Raw genomic sequence first — 16,444 nt, 5'->3', positions numbered from 1 at the left:
GTGATGGAAGCAGAATAAAATAGAAACATGGGATGCCTCAGTAAGCCAGAAAGAGTAATCTTTGCCATTTTCAGTGAACTCCTCTCTGGCTGATTTCAGTCCATGTTGGCATTCGACAGATTAAAGACTGTCTCCAGCTGCAAGTAATGCTGCTTTGCACTTACTTCCATTACAAATGGAAAACACAATACTACCTCACATGTCAAAATTAACATTAACAAGAATCTCATTACTACTGCTGTTACATGTGTGTCCCTGTGTCTGCAGAGCATGAAGGATTTAAGTAACAAACAGACATTTGCTGCCAAACTCCTAGAAGGATGGAAATGGAAAATACGGCTAAGTAAACTTTATGGCACTCATGTTTTAGCACAATACGAAATTAATCTGCCAGCATCAGAAACACTGCAGTTATGAATACTGCAGTGTCTAAACTGTAACTTTGGACCCTTAATTTCAGCATACAGCATAGTTCAGTATCTGAAATACTGCGAGAAAGCTCCTGACCAAGAGCAAATCTTCTGCTCTTTCTTAAACTGAAACTGTCTCAAATGTCTCTGATAACAGATGCATCTCAGTGGATCAAACACCAAGCAGAGGGAAATCATCTCCATCCTTCTTGGTTACTCTTGGAAAATTGTTTTTCAACTGTGGAAGTCAGCCTCACACCACAGTTTGATGTCTGAAACAAATGAACATCCCCCTTCTTAGAAATTTATTTTTTTAGAAAACAGTATACCGTCATGGGCTTAGCAGTAGAGCATCAAAAAAGATTGCAACAGACATCACTATTCATTTTTAATGGTGGAAGCAACACTTCCAGATGCAGATGTACAGGAGCTACTTAAAATTACAACCTCAGAGATGTGTTGTACTCAGGTTTATTTAATGCATTCTAGGAAACAAAATTGTGTCTTTGCAGACCTACCAAATGTATGTGAATGATGCTATTCACGATTTCCTTTTCCTAAGCTGGTTCCTACTGTATAAAGCACATATATGGCATTTTTCTTCCTATTTAAAGTTCATTATAAATGCTTTATGCATCAGAAAAATGCTCTGAGTGCACCTATCAGATTTTTGATCAAAACAGCTTGGTGCCTGGTAGGGGCAGAAGAATTGGTCGATTTATTTCATAAAACTTTATGTACAAAGCAGCAGTATCCATGAACATAATGGTCAGAATATAGAGTCTACAGGGGTAATTTTTATTACAATTCATAGAAAGATTACCCATACTCCACAGTTTTCAGATTTTATTAAGATTTTATGGGACTATATGGCTTGAGCATTTAACTGCACCTAGCATGGTTATGGTTCACAGAGAATGGGAACTGGCAGTAAATGCACAGTGTAACTAATCTAGCAGAGAATATTAATTGCTATGATCCAATCAAAGGCAATATTTAAAATTATTTCAACAGTCAAGTAATTTTCCATAAACCTGTAAAATAATAGCTATATGGAGAAATACAGAAGTAAGAGGGATTGCATGGATGTAATATATGCACATACTTAAGCATCTCTGTCATTGGGTTGTATACATAAACATACAAACCCATTTTTTAAACAAAGAACTTTCTCTTTCTAAGGTATTTCAATGCCAGGAGACCTCATCTACACCAAAAAGGAAACTACTAAGACTATTGAGATTTATGTCTCGCTGAGCATCCAGTATACAAACACTCTGTCGTCAAAAGTAAACAAGGAAAATAATAAGGACAGAATGTATTTAATATTAAATAAAATCCTGTGAAACTTCTACACAATGGTAGCAGACTGTAACTTAGACACTGCAACAGGCTAGAGATATTTTAGACATCAGGAAGCTTCCAGCAGGTTGACCCAAGGCACAATAAAAACCAAGGCAGAGAGAAGATAAATGAGAAGTTTTAGGCATGTGTTTCTGCTGGATCCAAAATCATGGGATAAAAGCAAGCAGATCAAAGCTCAGCCCTGGTGAGAATAGAGAACTGAAGGGCCAGAGGCATTCTTGGCGTGGAATACAAGGAACTAACAGCTTCCAAAAGGTACAGGTCCTCAGGATACATCAAAATAGATTTACTCATCCCGCTTATGCTGGGCTTCGCAAATCAAGTTGGAGTATGCCTGTACCTCATTCCCTTCCTCAAATCCCTCATAGCTGAAAAAAACAATTAACATCAACATGAACAAATCATATTGATGAATCGTAAAAGAGCATTTGTTTTTACAGTGAAAAAACCCAAGAATTTCACTAGTGAATCACTAGAAGTAGCACTTTTCTGGAAATTTAAGTAGAAGACTGTTCAGGGAAGTCCCTATAGTTAACTTAATCCATTTTGTCTTAAATCAACCTCCTCAGTTTCAAATACCACAGCATATCATATAGCCTGTGTTTTAACTCTCCACTTTGGCAAAAACTACTGTTTACTCTAGTTCTTAAATAACGTGCACCATCTTCAGGAGCACAGGTCCCACCATGAACACAAGTCTCTCCTCCACCTGCTTCTCCTCCTGGCCAGCCATTGCCAACCTGTTCCTGCTTTCCCAGAACCACCAGCGTTTCTTCCAGCTGAACCAACCAAACAAGGGGGAGAGAGATCTAACTTTCTGGGGGGCAGCAGGGGGGAGGTGGACAGGCTGGAATACATACAGCCACAGAAGATTTTTGTGCATAACAAAACGATGTAGCTAAAGTAGAAATCCCCAGCCTCAAAGCAACTCAAATCCAAAATAACTGTCTACTAAAATGCAGAAAGGATAATCACTCCACATGAAACAAAAAAAGGCAACACTACTGGTTTTAATTAGAAGTCTCTTCCATAGTATAATTTATACAAACAGACCATATCATCTGACCTCTAAACATATGGAACATCTTAGTTTATATCTTTGTACTACAAATTGCATTTACTTTTGCGAAATAAACTTTACAGTAGGCAGAAATAACAGGCTGTACTTTAAAAATAACAATAAGGGCAGTGGATAATGTAATCTAATGGTACTACCTATTTGAAGTCACAAAAAATCTGCAGCAAAAGATACTGCATTTACTACTTATTAATATATCCACAGTGGGGAATATGCCACGTGCAAACTGTGAAAAGACAAATCCTGTGTATTTTTGCCAGGTCTATATAGAGATATAACATAAAAATAGTCCAAGATCATGTGAATACAGCTGTTTATGTACAAGGGAAGCAGACAAAGTTCAGTTGACAAATTTAAATGTATAATGTTCTGACTTGTGAATTTTGCAAGTGATTGTGTCTTCTGAAAACATAAAAACCCCGTAAGAATGAGAATCCATAAATTTGATTCCAAAACTCCAGAAATATCGAAGTTGCACCAGGGCTCTTCAATGAATGCACTAACTCCTCTAAACTACAGAAAACAATTTTCAAGGATATTGTATTTGGCAAAACCTGCTGCTACAGGGACATCATTTGCCAACAGTATCCATGGATATCTGCTGAAAGCAAAGAACAATGGTCCAAACCAAGCATGACATTCAAACCCTGAGGTTTTACAGTTTTTCACAAAAAAAACCCAAAAAAACCAAACCCCCCCCCCAAAAAAAAAACAAAACAAAACAAAAACACCCACAAAAAAATTAAAAAAAAAAACAAAAAACAAACAAAAAAAAAAAACCAAAAAAAAAACAAGGCTGGAATAAATTTTTCAACATTGAAAATGCTACATTTTTTTCCTCTATGCTCAGTCTCAGGAAGAGTGCAGTAATTTTTCTTCTTTAACATTTCTTCTTAGAGGAAGAAAAACCAGAGAAAACACAGAAATAACTTGAGGCAGACATGCTGTATGGAAAATGTTAGTCTCAATGGTTAACATACAGACAAACTTGGAGCAACTGAAGATAGCATTTTAAGGGAAACCATCAGGCAGTCTTATCTATAGGTGCTGCTACCTGCTGGGCCTCTAATTAAACTTTTAGCAGTGTTGCTAAACAGGGAGCAAAAAAAGGCAAGGAAAGAATTCTTCTGGGACTAAATACTGTTTCATGAAATATTCTAATGTACAATAATGCCTAGTCCACCACCTAATCCTCATAGAAAAAAAACTCCAAGCACCTTTCAAGGCTGTAACAAGAGCAGTGACCACTGAAGGAATTGAACTTTGACTCTACGGTGTTGTTGGGGTGGCAGAGGGCACAGCCTGGCCCCGTGGTGTCCATGAGGACTTGTTCCTGGCTCCCTTCCCCTCTGTGCCCAACAGCCCTAACACATTACTCTGCTTTGTGTGCATGAAATAATGAGAGAAGAATGTGGTAGGGGGCAACTTGCACAGCTGGGCTGGTGCTGTGGGGGCTGCAAGAGATCCTGCTGCTCTGGGGATCTCCCCCGAGTGTGTCCTCCCCAATGGGTGCATCAGGGGAGGAAGGTGCAAGGGCAGCAGGGGAGTCTGCATACAACTGAGTGTTGTGGTGTTACCAACTTGCAGGAATTTATTAGGATTTGCAAATGCTAAGTGCTGTTACTGACACCAAAAATAGTGTTCTCTAATTACCTTCTAATTAAACATTGTTAATAACTTCCTAAAAACGCACCAATCCTGGTTTTGATTTAGACTAGGTTTTTAATCCTACAAAAGCACATTACTCTGACATAACGGTGCTTTTGTAGCATGACAGACCTGTCTCCCATTGCCTGCCTTGGGGTGTAGTACGTGGCACAGGACCTGATGGGATGCTCCTGCACCTTGTATAGACTAGGTCTAAGTGTCTTCAAAACAAAAAGAAACCTTGCAAGCAAAAAAACCAAAAAGACAAAAAAAGGGTGAGAAGAGGCAGGATAGACAGCAGAAATAAACAGTAAACTGGGAGGCAGAAAAGGAGACCTGAGATTCTTGTGAAAGGTGGTGAGACAAAGAACACCATGATGAATGGCACTGTGGAGAAGGATGCACAGAAGCAAAGGAGGAAATGACAGTACAGGTTGGAAATACTAACTGAAAAGGAGGGGAAGACAAAGCAGAGCTGCTGAAAGTGGCACTCGAGCAGTCAGCAAGATGGCAAGGACTAGAAAAAATAGAGAAATAGAAAAAGATGGGGAAACAGAAGACAAGGTAGCCACTTTTTGTGCTGGAGGGAAGAGAAAATTCAAACAGAACATGAAGAAAGGACTATTTGCTTGAACTGCCTAAAAAAGCAGCCACCAGGAGAGTTTTATCTGGGAGTGAGAGAGAGAGAGAAAGGAGGACTGGGAAGCATCAGGGGAAGCAGAAAGCCACCGGCACAAAACACCTGGAGACAGTGTTAGAGGGATGGTGACAGACTGAGAAGGTTTTGCAAAAAAACTAAAAATTAAATGGTTCTAGTACAACTTGGAAGGAAGAGGAAAATTCAGCATGAGAAAAATAAAATTGGGAATAACAAGGAAAAAGCTTTTCTCTATGCACTGTTTCTTGTATTTGCTCCACTCAGCACCTGAAACCTAGAAAAAGAGGGAGGTCTGAGCTCAGGTCTGATGCAATTTTCATATTAAAAATATCTCTTTTCAAGAAAGTGCCTTAGTCTCAATTGTGAGAAAAGGGCTTAAATAAAGGTTAATGTAAAACATAACTTTAAGTGCTTCCCAACTGGCACTTCTGGATCATCAATGTCATCTCTGAATTAGCACCAATGCAGGAGTAACACAGTGATTATGCTGCTGATGCTCTCTGTGGATCAACTGTTTCAGTGTGCATATTTTTCTGTTTCTGAAAATTAGCAGCATTCATGTAGAAGTTGAAAGCTGTGACTCAAAATGACTCCAAACCTGCATTTGTCCATCAGCTGGTAGAGGATTAGGAACTAATTCAATTTGGCAACAATACCCTACTAGGATCTGTGTACATTTATTTTTTGTTATCAACACAAGAGCTGATCATTGAAGGGAATTTAGTCTGCACACATATTAAAATAATTTAATTTGTTAATTGGTGCAATATCACTGCATTTAATTATTTATACTGTTTTGCATTAAAGAATGAAAAACACTCCAGCAGAGCTGATAAAAGATTACTACCTAGAGTGGATTGTGCCCAATTTAATTCTATTGTATTTATTTAAATTAACCTGAACTTCTTAATCAAAATAATTAGGGACAACAAAATGAGTACAACTCATGAGAAAAAAATTAATAAACTGAGGAACTGTTAATGCCTTCTTTTTCTTTAACTGTGCATTAACAGATGATGCACGAGCTAATGGCTAATGACCTCTGCCAATTAGAGCACAAAGGCTATATTGTCAGGGCAGGTCTGAAGCCATGGAGTTCACTGGCTGAAATCCCTACAGTACATAAAATTCTGGAATTTTGTTGATGAAACCGGGGCACTGACTTTCTAGTTTTACAAGATCAGGAGGTGCTTCCTATGGAGGAGACTATTACCACAGCCAACTAGCACCTTTGAAAAGAAAACAAGCAGGAAATTTCTCGATGAGCTCATGGTTAGGTGCACCTTGAAGCTCCAAAATCAAAATACAGGCTAAAACTTTCCTTTTTCTGTTTGGTGTTTTTTCCTAGACTAAGTGGTACAAAGTTCTGATTTTATTCATAATTTCTTGACATAAAGGCACACAGGGCTAAAAATTACATCACTGTATGAAGTGTAATAAAACTTAAACCATCATTTTGAGGCTTAAAAATAGACTCAGATCAACAGTGAGTTCATTTCCTATGTCCAAGCCTAATGAGAGGGCAGAGTACCCACTTGGTTAGTGAGGGACCAGTAGGAGAGTCGCAGATTAATAGACAACAGGATACCCCTAAACTTCTGAATGATCCATCACTGTAGTTCTGCACAATAACACAGTTGCCAGTTAATGAAAAACAGACATGAGGTAAGAAACAAGTTTTTGAGACCTGCTCACTAAGTAATTAGGAACACAAGAGATGCTACAAGACTAAATGTCCTGCAGTCTCATAAGCCCCAAAGTAAGGTTATCTATCAATATCCTCCCTTTCTGCCTAAAGCAATACCTCATTTCAGGTGAAAATTACCATATTTTATTCACTGACATGCAATGAGCCTTGGAATGAGTATCTCATTCCTTTCCTCATATTCCCATCTTGGTCTCTAATGCCCTCTTTATAAAGCTGTGCTTTCAAAGTTTCTGGGCACATCTATTTTTTCTTTCCTTCCTCCACCTATCATTTCACTATCCCTAACAAGTTTTTGCTCCCTCAGTAACTGTTGGGTTCTCACACTTTCTTGCTTTCCAGCTCCCCATTCTGTGTTCTTTGGACACTTCAACAGTTTATCTGTCCTTCTGACATGTGTCTCTTCCTCCCTTCACACCTCCATGTGCCTCTGTGTCTGCAAAACTCATTCCCAACACAAACACTCTGGGTGGCTTCCTTCCCTATTGCTATTTAACCTGGAAGAAGAAACCTAATTCTAAGTATTGCACTGCCACTCCTGAAGCATAGTAAAAACTACTTCTCTCCATCTGCTAATGCTCTTTAGTCCACAAGCCATTCCTTCACACATTCCTAGAGCCCGATTATGGTTTTCTACTTGCTGGGAGAACAAACCCTCTGACATTCCTCCCCTTGCTAAATCTGAAACACCTGGTGAGTTTTCCATGTTCATATGATGTTTTATATATTGTCATAAATATTACACACTGACATTTTTCCCAATCTCCTACTTCTTCAGCTTCTGGAGTGGACTTATTTCTCTCAGGACAAAACCTGCCACAGGTTGTTGGAGCATCTAACAACACTGTTGAACTCAATCTTAATTAAAAAACTTATTTACTTTAAAGTGCGGAAACGAACAACTTTATGATCAATTATGTTTTTCTCATACAAGACCAGTTTCAGAGATGCTACAGATGCACAAAACTGGCTCCACCTTACCTTTGACATGGCTTCTCCCATCCTCCAACAGTGGTACTACTATAGTGTTGTTCATATTCCCAGGTGATCTCACAGCTGTATAGACAACAGGTACCGACTGTACCACCACGGGGATACGGTGCACGTGACTCATTTTGTTGGACTGTAAGTTCATGGGACTTGAAGGTGGTACTGGATGGATAATGTGCAAAAACTGCTGGCCTCCAACACCAGATGCAGAGGCCACAAGAGGACCTGGAGTTAATACTGACGGTACAGATGCTGCTGAGGAGACTGATGTTATTACTGTGGGGGATGAAGCTGGCCGACTGGAAGAAGAAGAAGTAGAAGTAGAAGAAGGGGAGGAGGCTGATGCTGTCATGGAAACTGGTGAAGATGAAGCTGCTGTAGGGGATGACCTGGCTTTGTTTATTGACAAATCCACTGGTTCAGTCTGTGTTTGGAAATGGTCTGTAGATAATGAATCCTCCATGGGGTCGGCCTTCATGTTGTTTAGTAACAAGGGTACAGCATCCATATCTGGGTAGTTGTGGACGTTTGGAGACTGTTGAGGAAGAAAAAGGGACATAGTTACACATGTGGCTAAAGACGACTTCAACACCCAGTTGCTAATGCACACCACACTACTTGATCATGAAAGCCACAGAACTTGTTTCCTTTTCTTGAGTCAGTCTATAATTTTAAAGTACAAATCGTGTTAGAAAGCACAGACATGTTCTGTTTGAATGAAACATTAAAAAGAAAAAAAATTCTACTCTCATTTCTCAGAAAGAGTCAGGATTAACAGTACAAAATCATCCTGCTTCTTTGCACTATGCAAAGTCACCAGTGACAAAAATGTTAGTATCTGCAGCAATAACAACTATTTATATTGACAAACATTATTTTCCAACATCTAATTTTAAACCACAGCATTACTCTCTTGTGTCATCATCACTCAGACATGAAGAAAAAATGGTTACCACCATTTCTCAAACAACTTTCTGCATGCTCAAAGATGTAATTTCTGCCCAGTTGTCTACTTTTTTCTAGACTAGGCAGACCTGGCTGCTTCTTTCTGTCACATGTCTGCTTTAAAAGGACAAGCCTTAGTACCTGTTTGCTTTTTACAGTGATCTTTGAAGTTTTGTCCACAACACTTTTCAGAAGGTGGCATCTTATGCTACCCTCACTCCTTCAGTTCTATGTTTTACTTCTGCACTCTGAATGGTCATTGATAATGAACTTACATGTCAGTACAGAGCCACACATTTGTCTGATTGCCCTGTCAGAGCGAGCAATGGTTACAGCAACTCATTATTCTGAACTAGCCCATTAGATAGCCTTTCCCATTGTTATTATTATTATTTCCATACTAATTGAGAACAATTTTCCTGACTTCATGAAATAATTTTATGTTTTAAATCAATCCTTTCAAAGCTGGTTGGACTAAATTTATTCTAGAGCAGTACCATCTGCTATTTTTATCGTTTTCCCTTATTTCCATCATCAAAGAGGTTAATAGAATTTTTGAATAATGCTAGACCAAAGACAGATCCCTAGAGAAGTTCATTTGATATATCTTTCCATTTCGACACTACATCATTAATAACTAGTCTTTAATGATGTTTTTTTAAGCAATTTTCACCAGGCAGAGCAAGGATGGAAATGCCCATCACTGATCTGGTCATAAGACAAAGCACAGCTCTCAAAGCACAGCTCTCAGCTCCTTAGCTAGGGAACTCCATGGCACTGCACTGCAGCAGAGCATCTCTACAGACAGGCATTCACACAGTGCAGTACCAAACCACAACCTCAACACAAAACACTGCTCCTTCAAACCTCACTTGACCCAAAACAATGGCTCCCTGTACAGACCTAAGCAGCTCCAAATGAATTAATTTGATCTCTAGATTATAGTACTTACTAAGTATCTAAAAATATTAAGTCAGAAATATTTAAGCTAGAAATATTGTACTGCATCTGCTGTCAATAAACTAACAATCAATCAAGCTATGAATTACCTTTGGGGTTTTTATAATCAACTACATTAAATATTTCCAAAGAAAGCCCTCCTTGTTTTGAGTCAGAGTCAAGGAATGAAATTCTATTGAAAAAGAAAAATACAAATGCTTATACTGAAAATTGCAGTAATAAGGACCTAACTGGATATTATTCCTGGCATGCTGAAAGATTAGATGTTCTAGTAGATCTCATCTCTTCAGCTGATTTAGATTGGTTCTTGGATCTGACATTTTCCACTATATGAAAGCAAGAACATCTCTGGAATGTTCTCTTCTTCTATTCATACACAAATCAATTTAAAATAAAGGGACCACCATCTAAATAATGGATGCACCTGAAACCTGGATCCTGCTATTCTGTTGTAATACAAGTAACAAAACCAAAATATACCTTTTTATAAAGACAATGGGAAATTCTGCTAAGAAGCACACAAAGTGAAGAACAGGTTACTTTTCAAAGCACATAATCAGCCATGAGTGACAAGGCTATGGTAAAGCTCTTTCTCAAGAAGGCACACCTACCCGTAATTGCCAGGTGATGATTCCTGGTAACTTCCTCTGAAACACCTTGGCTATTGTCCATAATGAGATCCCCCACCATGCCATCATAAAGACAAAACCATAAACATACATGGCACAGGAAGTTACTTTGTCAAATCTTGACAAGTCTCATCTATATGCACTTGGACAGACTGGTTCTGCTGAACTGAACAGAGAGGCACCACAGAAAAGGCAAAGAGGAAAGGGACACCTGCACCTGAACCCTCATAAGGCCAAAGGCAGCATCTCTTATCTTAAATGTTTGAGAGGAGAGGGATAAATGGCATCAGCTTGTGCAAGAGAGATGAGATCCCCTCATGCACATGGCCACACAAGTGTCATCTAGAAGAAGCATGAATTGCCAGCTCTATCTATCCACAGTGCAGATAAATTCACCATGCAAGAAATCCTATTTTTTTTCCCTGGATGCCAGAGGCAGCTATCAGGTTGACCCACTGCCACAAGGGACTCAGCACAAGAGATCCACATAGATCTCAAAAGCTATTGCCCAGGGAGCATCTGCCCTGAAGTCCTACCTGCCTTTGCTAGGTTCCTCACAAGAAGAGTAAAGAGCCCCAAACCCTCCTGTAGCTGATACCACACAAAGTATTTGCTCCGTGGATAGAGGTAATGGTCTTTGAGACAAAGCACAGGTCATGACTTACAGATTGTTCTAAATTGTGCTAAGAACAGGCCTTTGTTTCACTATAGTAATTACACCTACTCCTTTGGGAATTCAGAAAAAAAGTAACATGTAACTTCAGACTATCATACAAATCACTCTCTCTTTTAACAACTCTTCTACATTTACTTTCATTTGTACATTCTTTCCATTCCGTATATCCTTCCCTAGGTACTCTTTTCTTGTCCAGAGCTGCTGGAGGGGTCACACAGTCTCTGTGTACTATGGTAATGCAGTTGATATTATTATTTCAGTCTTCAGTAGTGAAACAAAGCTCGAAACCTTTACAATCCCTTCATGAATATCTCCAAACCAGATGACAATGGCATGTCCTTCCATAGCTGCCTTTCCCGAAAGGGAAACTCTAAGACTAAGGATACCCTTTCTTTGGTAAATGCAGGGTGTGACTGATGTCAGCTGACATTACAAAAACCAGCAAGATCCTTATCAAAACAGGTTTGTGTGTCTCATATTTAAGACAAAAATTGTAAGCAAGCACTATATTTTCTTCTGCTGGTGGTAAACAAAGTGGTCTACCCCAACAACTCACACTGCCTTACAGTGAGCTACAAGTGGTATATGTTCCTCCATGACCTCAGATTTCATCTTACATGCCAAAACTTTAATTAAGCAGTATGTGAATCAAAACTTTGAACATTAAATTTATCATTATTTTCCAAAAATGAATCACATAAGTAAACTTTTCCCAATGATGACAGCTATTCCAGAATGAGGAACTAAGGGAAGAAGAGCAGCAAGGAAGCCAAAAGGAATGGCTTAATTCTCAGAACACTATTTCTCAGCATCTCCCACTAATGTTATTAACTGAGAAATAAATGTTCATTTCCCTAGACACTGAGTGTTGTTGTTAGTTTAATGGATCTACATCTTTTCTAACTGAGAAGATAATAAAGAAGTGGCTGCAATATTCAGTGTACCTTCAGCCATTCTGTGAGTTCAACTGGAAGGGAAACAAATAGCTGTGGTGTTCATTTCTTCTGTCTATCCAATTCTGTCTTTCCATTCTTGTCTGGGCTTCTTGTGGTGGTGTGGGCTCAGAGGATTGCTAGTTTGGGCATCTGAAGCAGGCTTTTCCTGTCTCGCTCCCAGAAACATTTGTGTTGGTTTTGCAAACTTCATTTTGGTTTTAGGAGTCTAAACTCTGCTGCTGAGAGTTTGGCAGCTTTCAGAACACTTGGTGGCTTAGAAAGGGTTCATCCTAAGGTCCCTGTAATTCAGTGGGCTGCCCTGGACACCAGCCCAGACCATAGAAATACAACATGAGGGGTTACATCTCCACATGGCCTCCCTCATCTCACTGCTCAGCCCCCTGGTACAGCGAAGAGGGACAGCTTCAGCCCTGCCACCAGCTGGGACTTGGGAGCAAATCTCAGCAATGCATGTCTCTGCAACACTGCTGTTGTATCCTTATGCTGTTCACCATCCACTCCAATCCAGGCTGAGCCAGAACTGGAAAGCAGGTAACGATAGCTCCCTGCTAGAAAAGGCTTTTTAATGAAGCTGCAGCCTCTATTAATCAGTGCTCTTGGCTCATGCTTTTTGTGCCTGCCCTTTTAAAGCTGTACACCAGTATTCTCTCCAGTGCTCTGTTTCATTAGCTTGTCATTAATAAATACCGCCAGGAACATAACACGTGATTTTCCTATTCACTAAGATTTTTTTTGGCTGAATAAAAAAGCATTCCTTACTCCTTATTCCCACACCATTATGGAATCTACCTTGCAACCCGCCACAGTACCCAGAGCGAAACACGGTGACGCTGTGGCTGGTAACATCCTATCTGCTGGGCAGCCATCCTTTCCTGCACAGTTCTTCATCTTCTTTGCAGCCCTCTGAATTTCACCTCCTCTTAACTTACTTGTGAGAAAATTTTGCAACAGCCCCTTTTGACTCTACTCTTATTCTACTCATGGCAATTCCTCTGTGTATCAGCACTGTCTCCCACCCTAAAGAAGCCATGAAGAGCTCACAGTTTGCACACAGCTGAGGTTAAAACCAGAGAAAAAGCAAAAATCATTTTGCTGTCAGCCACTCATCCTGATGCCTTGCAGTTCACCACCTTCATAGGGTACTAAGCCACAGTGAGTCTTTAATCCTTCGTGGACTTCTACTGAGCCCACACAACTGAGCCACACAACAGAGTTTATGAACCTCCAACAATCAGCTGTCGGTTTTTGAAGTGTCTTCCTTTCTGGCAGCAATCTCCCAAGGTCAAACATTTTGTAAGAAAGCATACCAAAAAAGCTGTCCTTGATGACGGAAACAGAACAGACTAAATTTAGCGTTTATAAAATAAGCTAGCTTTGAGGACAGGAAGTTAAAAAATAAATTGCTAAGCGTTTAACTCTTCAGTCAAATCACACAAAACCCCTTCTTGGTTTTCATTATGCTCTCCCACCTCATTCTGCTCTGGCAAGAGCAATTTTAGACAAGATGATTTTGTTTTGTCAGTGTAAAAGAAGACTGAGATAACAAAAATCATACTCTATCTGAAAAGCTCCCCACAATTTTAACCACATCATTGCCACTGCCTCACCAGAATGTCAAAGCTTGGCAGTGCAGGCATGGGCAGGCAATGCAGAATGTGTGCCCAGCTAGAGCAGCTTTCAGCTCTGGTCATGAGCCTGGAGAGTGAAACCTTAATAATCAGAAATACTGTGCAAGTCACAGATTTTCTAACACGTCACAGTAAATGAAAACCAACACATTTAAAATTACAAAACCCACTTGCTCTAGGAGTCATTTTGCTTTAGCATAGCACACAGATGTGCTTACAACTCTGATGCCATGAGATGAGTAGGTGGGTTGGGTTTAGAACATGGTGTACTCATCTTTTGCTATTTTAGTTTGCTTTTAAAATTAAAATGGAATATTTTCCTTATCTTTCTTGTGATACAGTAGAAAGTTCATACCCCCTGAAACTGCAGTTCTGTAGGTCCTGGCCATGAAACGTATCTGCCTATGTCAGGTTGTGTGCTACCCCACCCCATGGGCACTTGATAAGCACAGAAGGCTGCAGCTAGGTAGGGTCAGTAGCAGCCTGGGCACTTAAAAAAGACATGTAGGTTATGGCTGAAGTACCCAGCGCTTAACTTAGTGTCTTTTTAGGGCTTATTTTGCTAATCTAGGAGTGAATGCTCTTTGAAGTTACAGGAAGAGATGTTTTTCAAAACCCCTTCGCAGCATGAGAAATTACCTTCACAATATTCACTTCTGCCTGAAAACCCCCACTTTAACCAAAGCACAAAATGCTCTCAGAAAAAGAAGTAATACAACCTGCAAAAAAATGAACTAAACAACCTCTACTTGAAATACTCTGCTATCCCTCTGAAAACATGACACATCCAAGACTCAACTATGCTCAATTTGAGATGAAGCTATTATTATTAATCTATACATGAAGGATGCACCAGAACAGTGGCAACAGATAGCTGTATAAAGGCAGAAGGACAAACACATACACAGCTGAAAACTAAATCTGAGCAAAATACTTAATATTGTTTCCACATGCTAAAGCACCAAGAGAACAGGCATTTCTGCCTTTTTGCTCAAGGCTGATCCTGTAGGCTTTTCCAGGCTCACAGAACTGCTTAGCTTGGAGAAACACAGGAGGTCATGCTGAAGAAGAGGGTAAAATGCAAGACAACGAGATCATTCTGCTTCCTTTCCGGAAGCACAAATTAAAATGCATCATACTGTCAGTTTTCAACAAATAGTTGCTCAGGGTCAAGGTTGAGTTTATGTTCCAGGGAAGAAAAGAGATCACCAAAAGATGGCACTCCCCAGTAAGGTAGAGTCAGACTGTCACGACGACTCATACTGAAGCTTTTACAAAAAGCAGCAACCAACGCTGAGAAAGACAGAGGGTAAAGTCCAGAAGTTATTAAAATAAAAAAAGGCTCAATGAAAATGCATTTAACTAAATTGGAATTGATTCAACAAGAGAGACTGAGAGATACTCACTTTAAAATACTCATGATTCACTTAATGTACCATTATCTCTGCATAACACTTGGAAGTTTGATTTCAAAGTGGAGGTTTCCAACCCTCAAGGCCCAAAACCAGTATTTCTATTCTCTTTGCGAGTCTGAAGAGGCTAAAGAAACTCCCCTAGCATATCCTATGAGGCACAGATGGCCTTGTTAGCTGAGTACTGCTAAATGTGTAGAATCTACTGAAGATGCCCCAAAATAAAAAGAGAATTACCTAAGAAATGAGGAGACCAAATGCAAATCAACCATTCATAGACATACAAGCGGAATTGAAACTACAAGGCTGTCAACACTATCTTCTAACTTTTTCTGATCGGTGACACAATGATATTATTCCACAGCTACTTCAACATTAAAAAAGTACCACGTGCTGCAACCTTTAGTAATACTTAGGGACTGGGGAAACAGGCTTCAAAATGAAAGGAAATCCCTAAGCAAACAGCATTAATTTTTGAATATGTTTAACAATGAGTGCAAATACATCTAATATTAAATGACTTATTTTTAAGTAATATGTTTGCAAAAACGTAAGCATTAACATTACTTTGCATCCAGCTCTCCTATCTCAAAACTGACAGGTTTATCCAAGGATTTCTGTAAAAGCAAAGAGGGAAAAATAACTGATTACAGATTTCTATTCCAAACAAGCTAATCAGGCTCTGTGCTATCTAGTATGTTAAGTGTAAAAAATGTACATATCTTGAAAATGAAGACAAATTGTCAGTACCTCAAATTCTACATGGGCCTGCTGTGATATATTTGATAAGCAACAAAACCTAACAAAACCTTGCTCCCTAAATCACGAACACATTCAGAACACTAGATGCTCAGCTTAGATGTTTTACTTCTATATGACAAGTGTTACTAGAATGCTCTGTTCAAAGGAAGAAGTCGTTGAAAGAAGCAAATTGATGCTCATTGCTATGACACAAGCCTTGAAGAGAAACCAATCTAATAAAGCACAGTTCTTGGATTATTACTTTCTTGAGCACAAAAAGAATACTGGTGATATATCTGTATTCATTGTAGTGATCCATTTTAGATGTGAAAATAATTTCTAAATAAATGGTAGATCCATAAATAGTTGGTAAAGGGAAGCAAAATACCAGGAAAAAATATTATATTACCATAATTCAATTTTGAGGATTTAAAAAAATGTTAGTTTGTAAAATTCTAGACAACAAGAATTCCATCACCTAGCAGCTCCCCTTCTAATCCTTCCCCCCAACTTACAATGAAAACAATGAAAGCCTGAAGAAAAATTAGTAGTCAACAATTTTTTAAGTTAAGATTTTGATGCAAAGTTTTGATATACATTTTCTTACCCTGCACATTACTCTCAAATATTCATAACTATATTAG

The 16,444-nt window shown here is 39.1% G+C and overlaps 1 protein-coding gene across 20 annotated transcripts in view; it reads right to left on the bottom strand.

The window, feature by feature from the left end:
• KLF12 (KLF transcription factor 12) overlaps window positions 1-16,444 on the bottom strand; it is a 235,085-nt gene that overhangs the window by 82,524 nt on the left and 136,117 nt on the right. For all 20 annotated transcript variants that reach the window (XM_077781368.2, XM_085556264.1, XM_085556290.1 and 17 more), the window contains one exon: window positions 7,845-8,388. In XM_077781368.2, coding sequence (XP_077637494.1) covers window positions 7,845-8,388 — 544 coding nt within the window. The remainder of the gene's footprint in view (window positions 1-7,844; window positions 8,389-16,444) is intronic.

This window comes from Lonchura striata, chromosome 1 (genome assembly GCF_050655825.1).
Source record: "Lonchura striata isolate lonStrDom1 chromosome 1, ASM5065582v1, whole genome shotgun sequence".
Classification (NCBI taxonomy): domain Eukaryota; kingdom Metazoa; phylum Chordata; class Aves; order Passeriformes; family Estrildidae; genus Lonchura; species Lonchura striata.
This window is presented reverse-complemented; position numbering and strand designations above follow the sequence as displayed.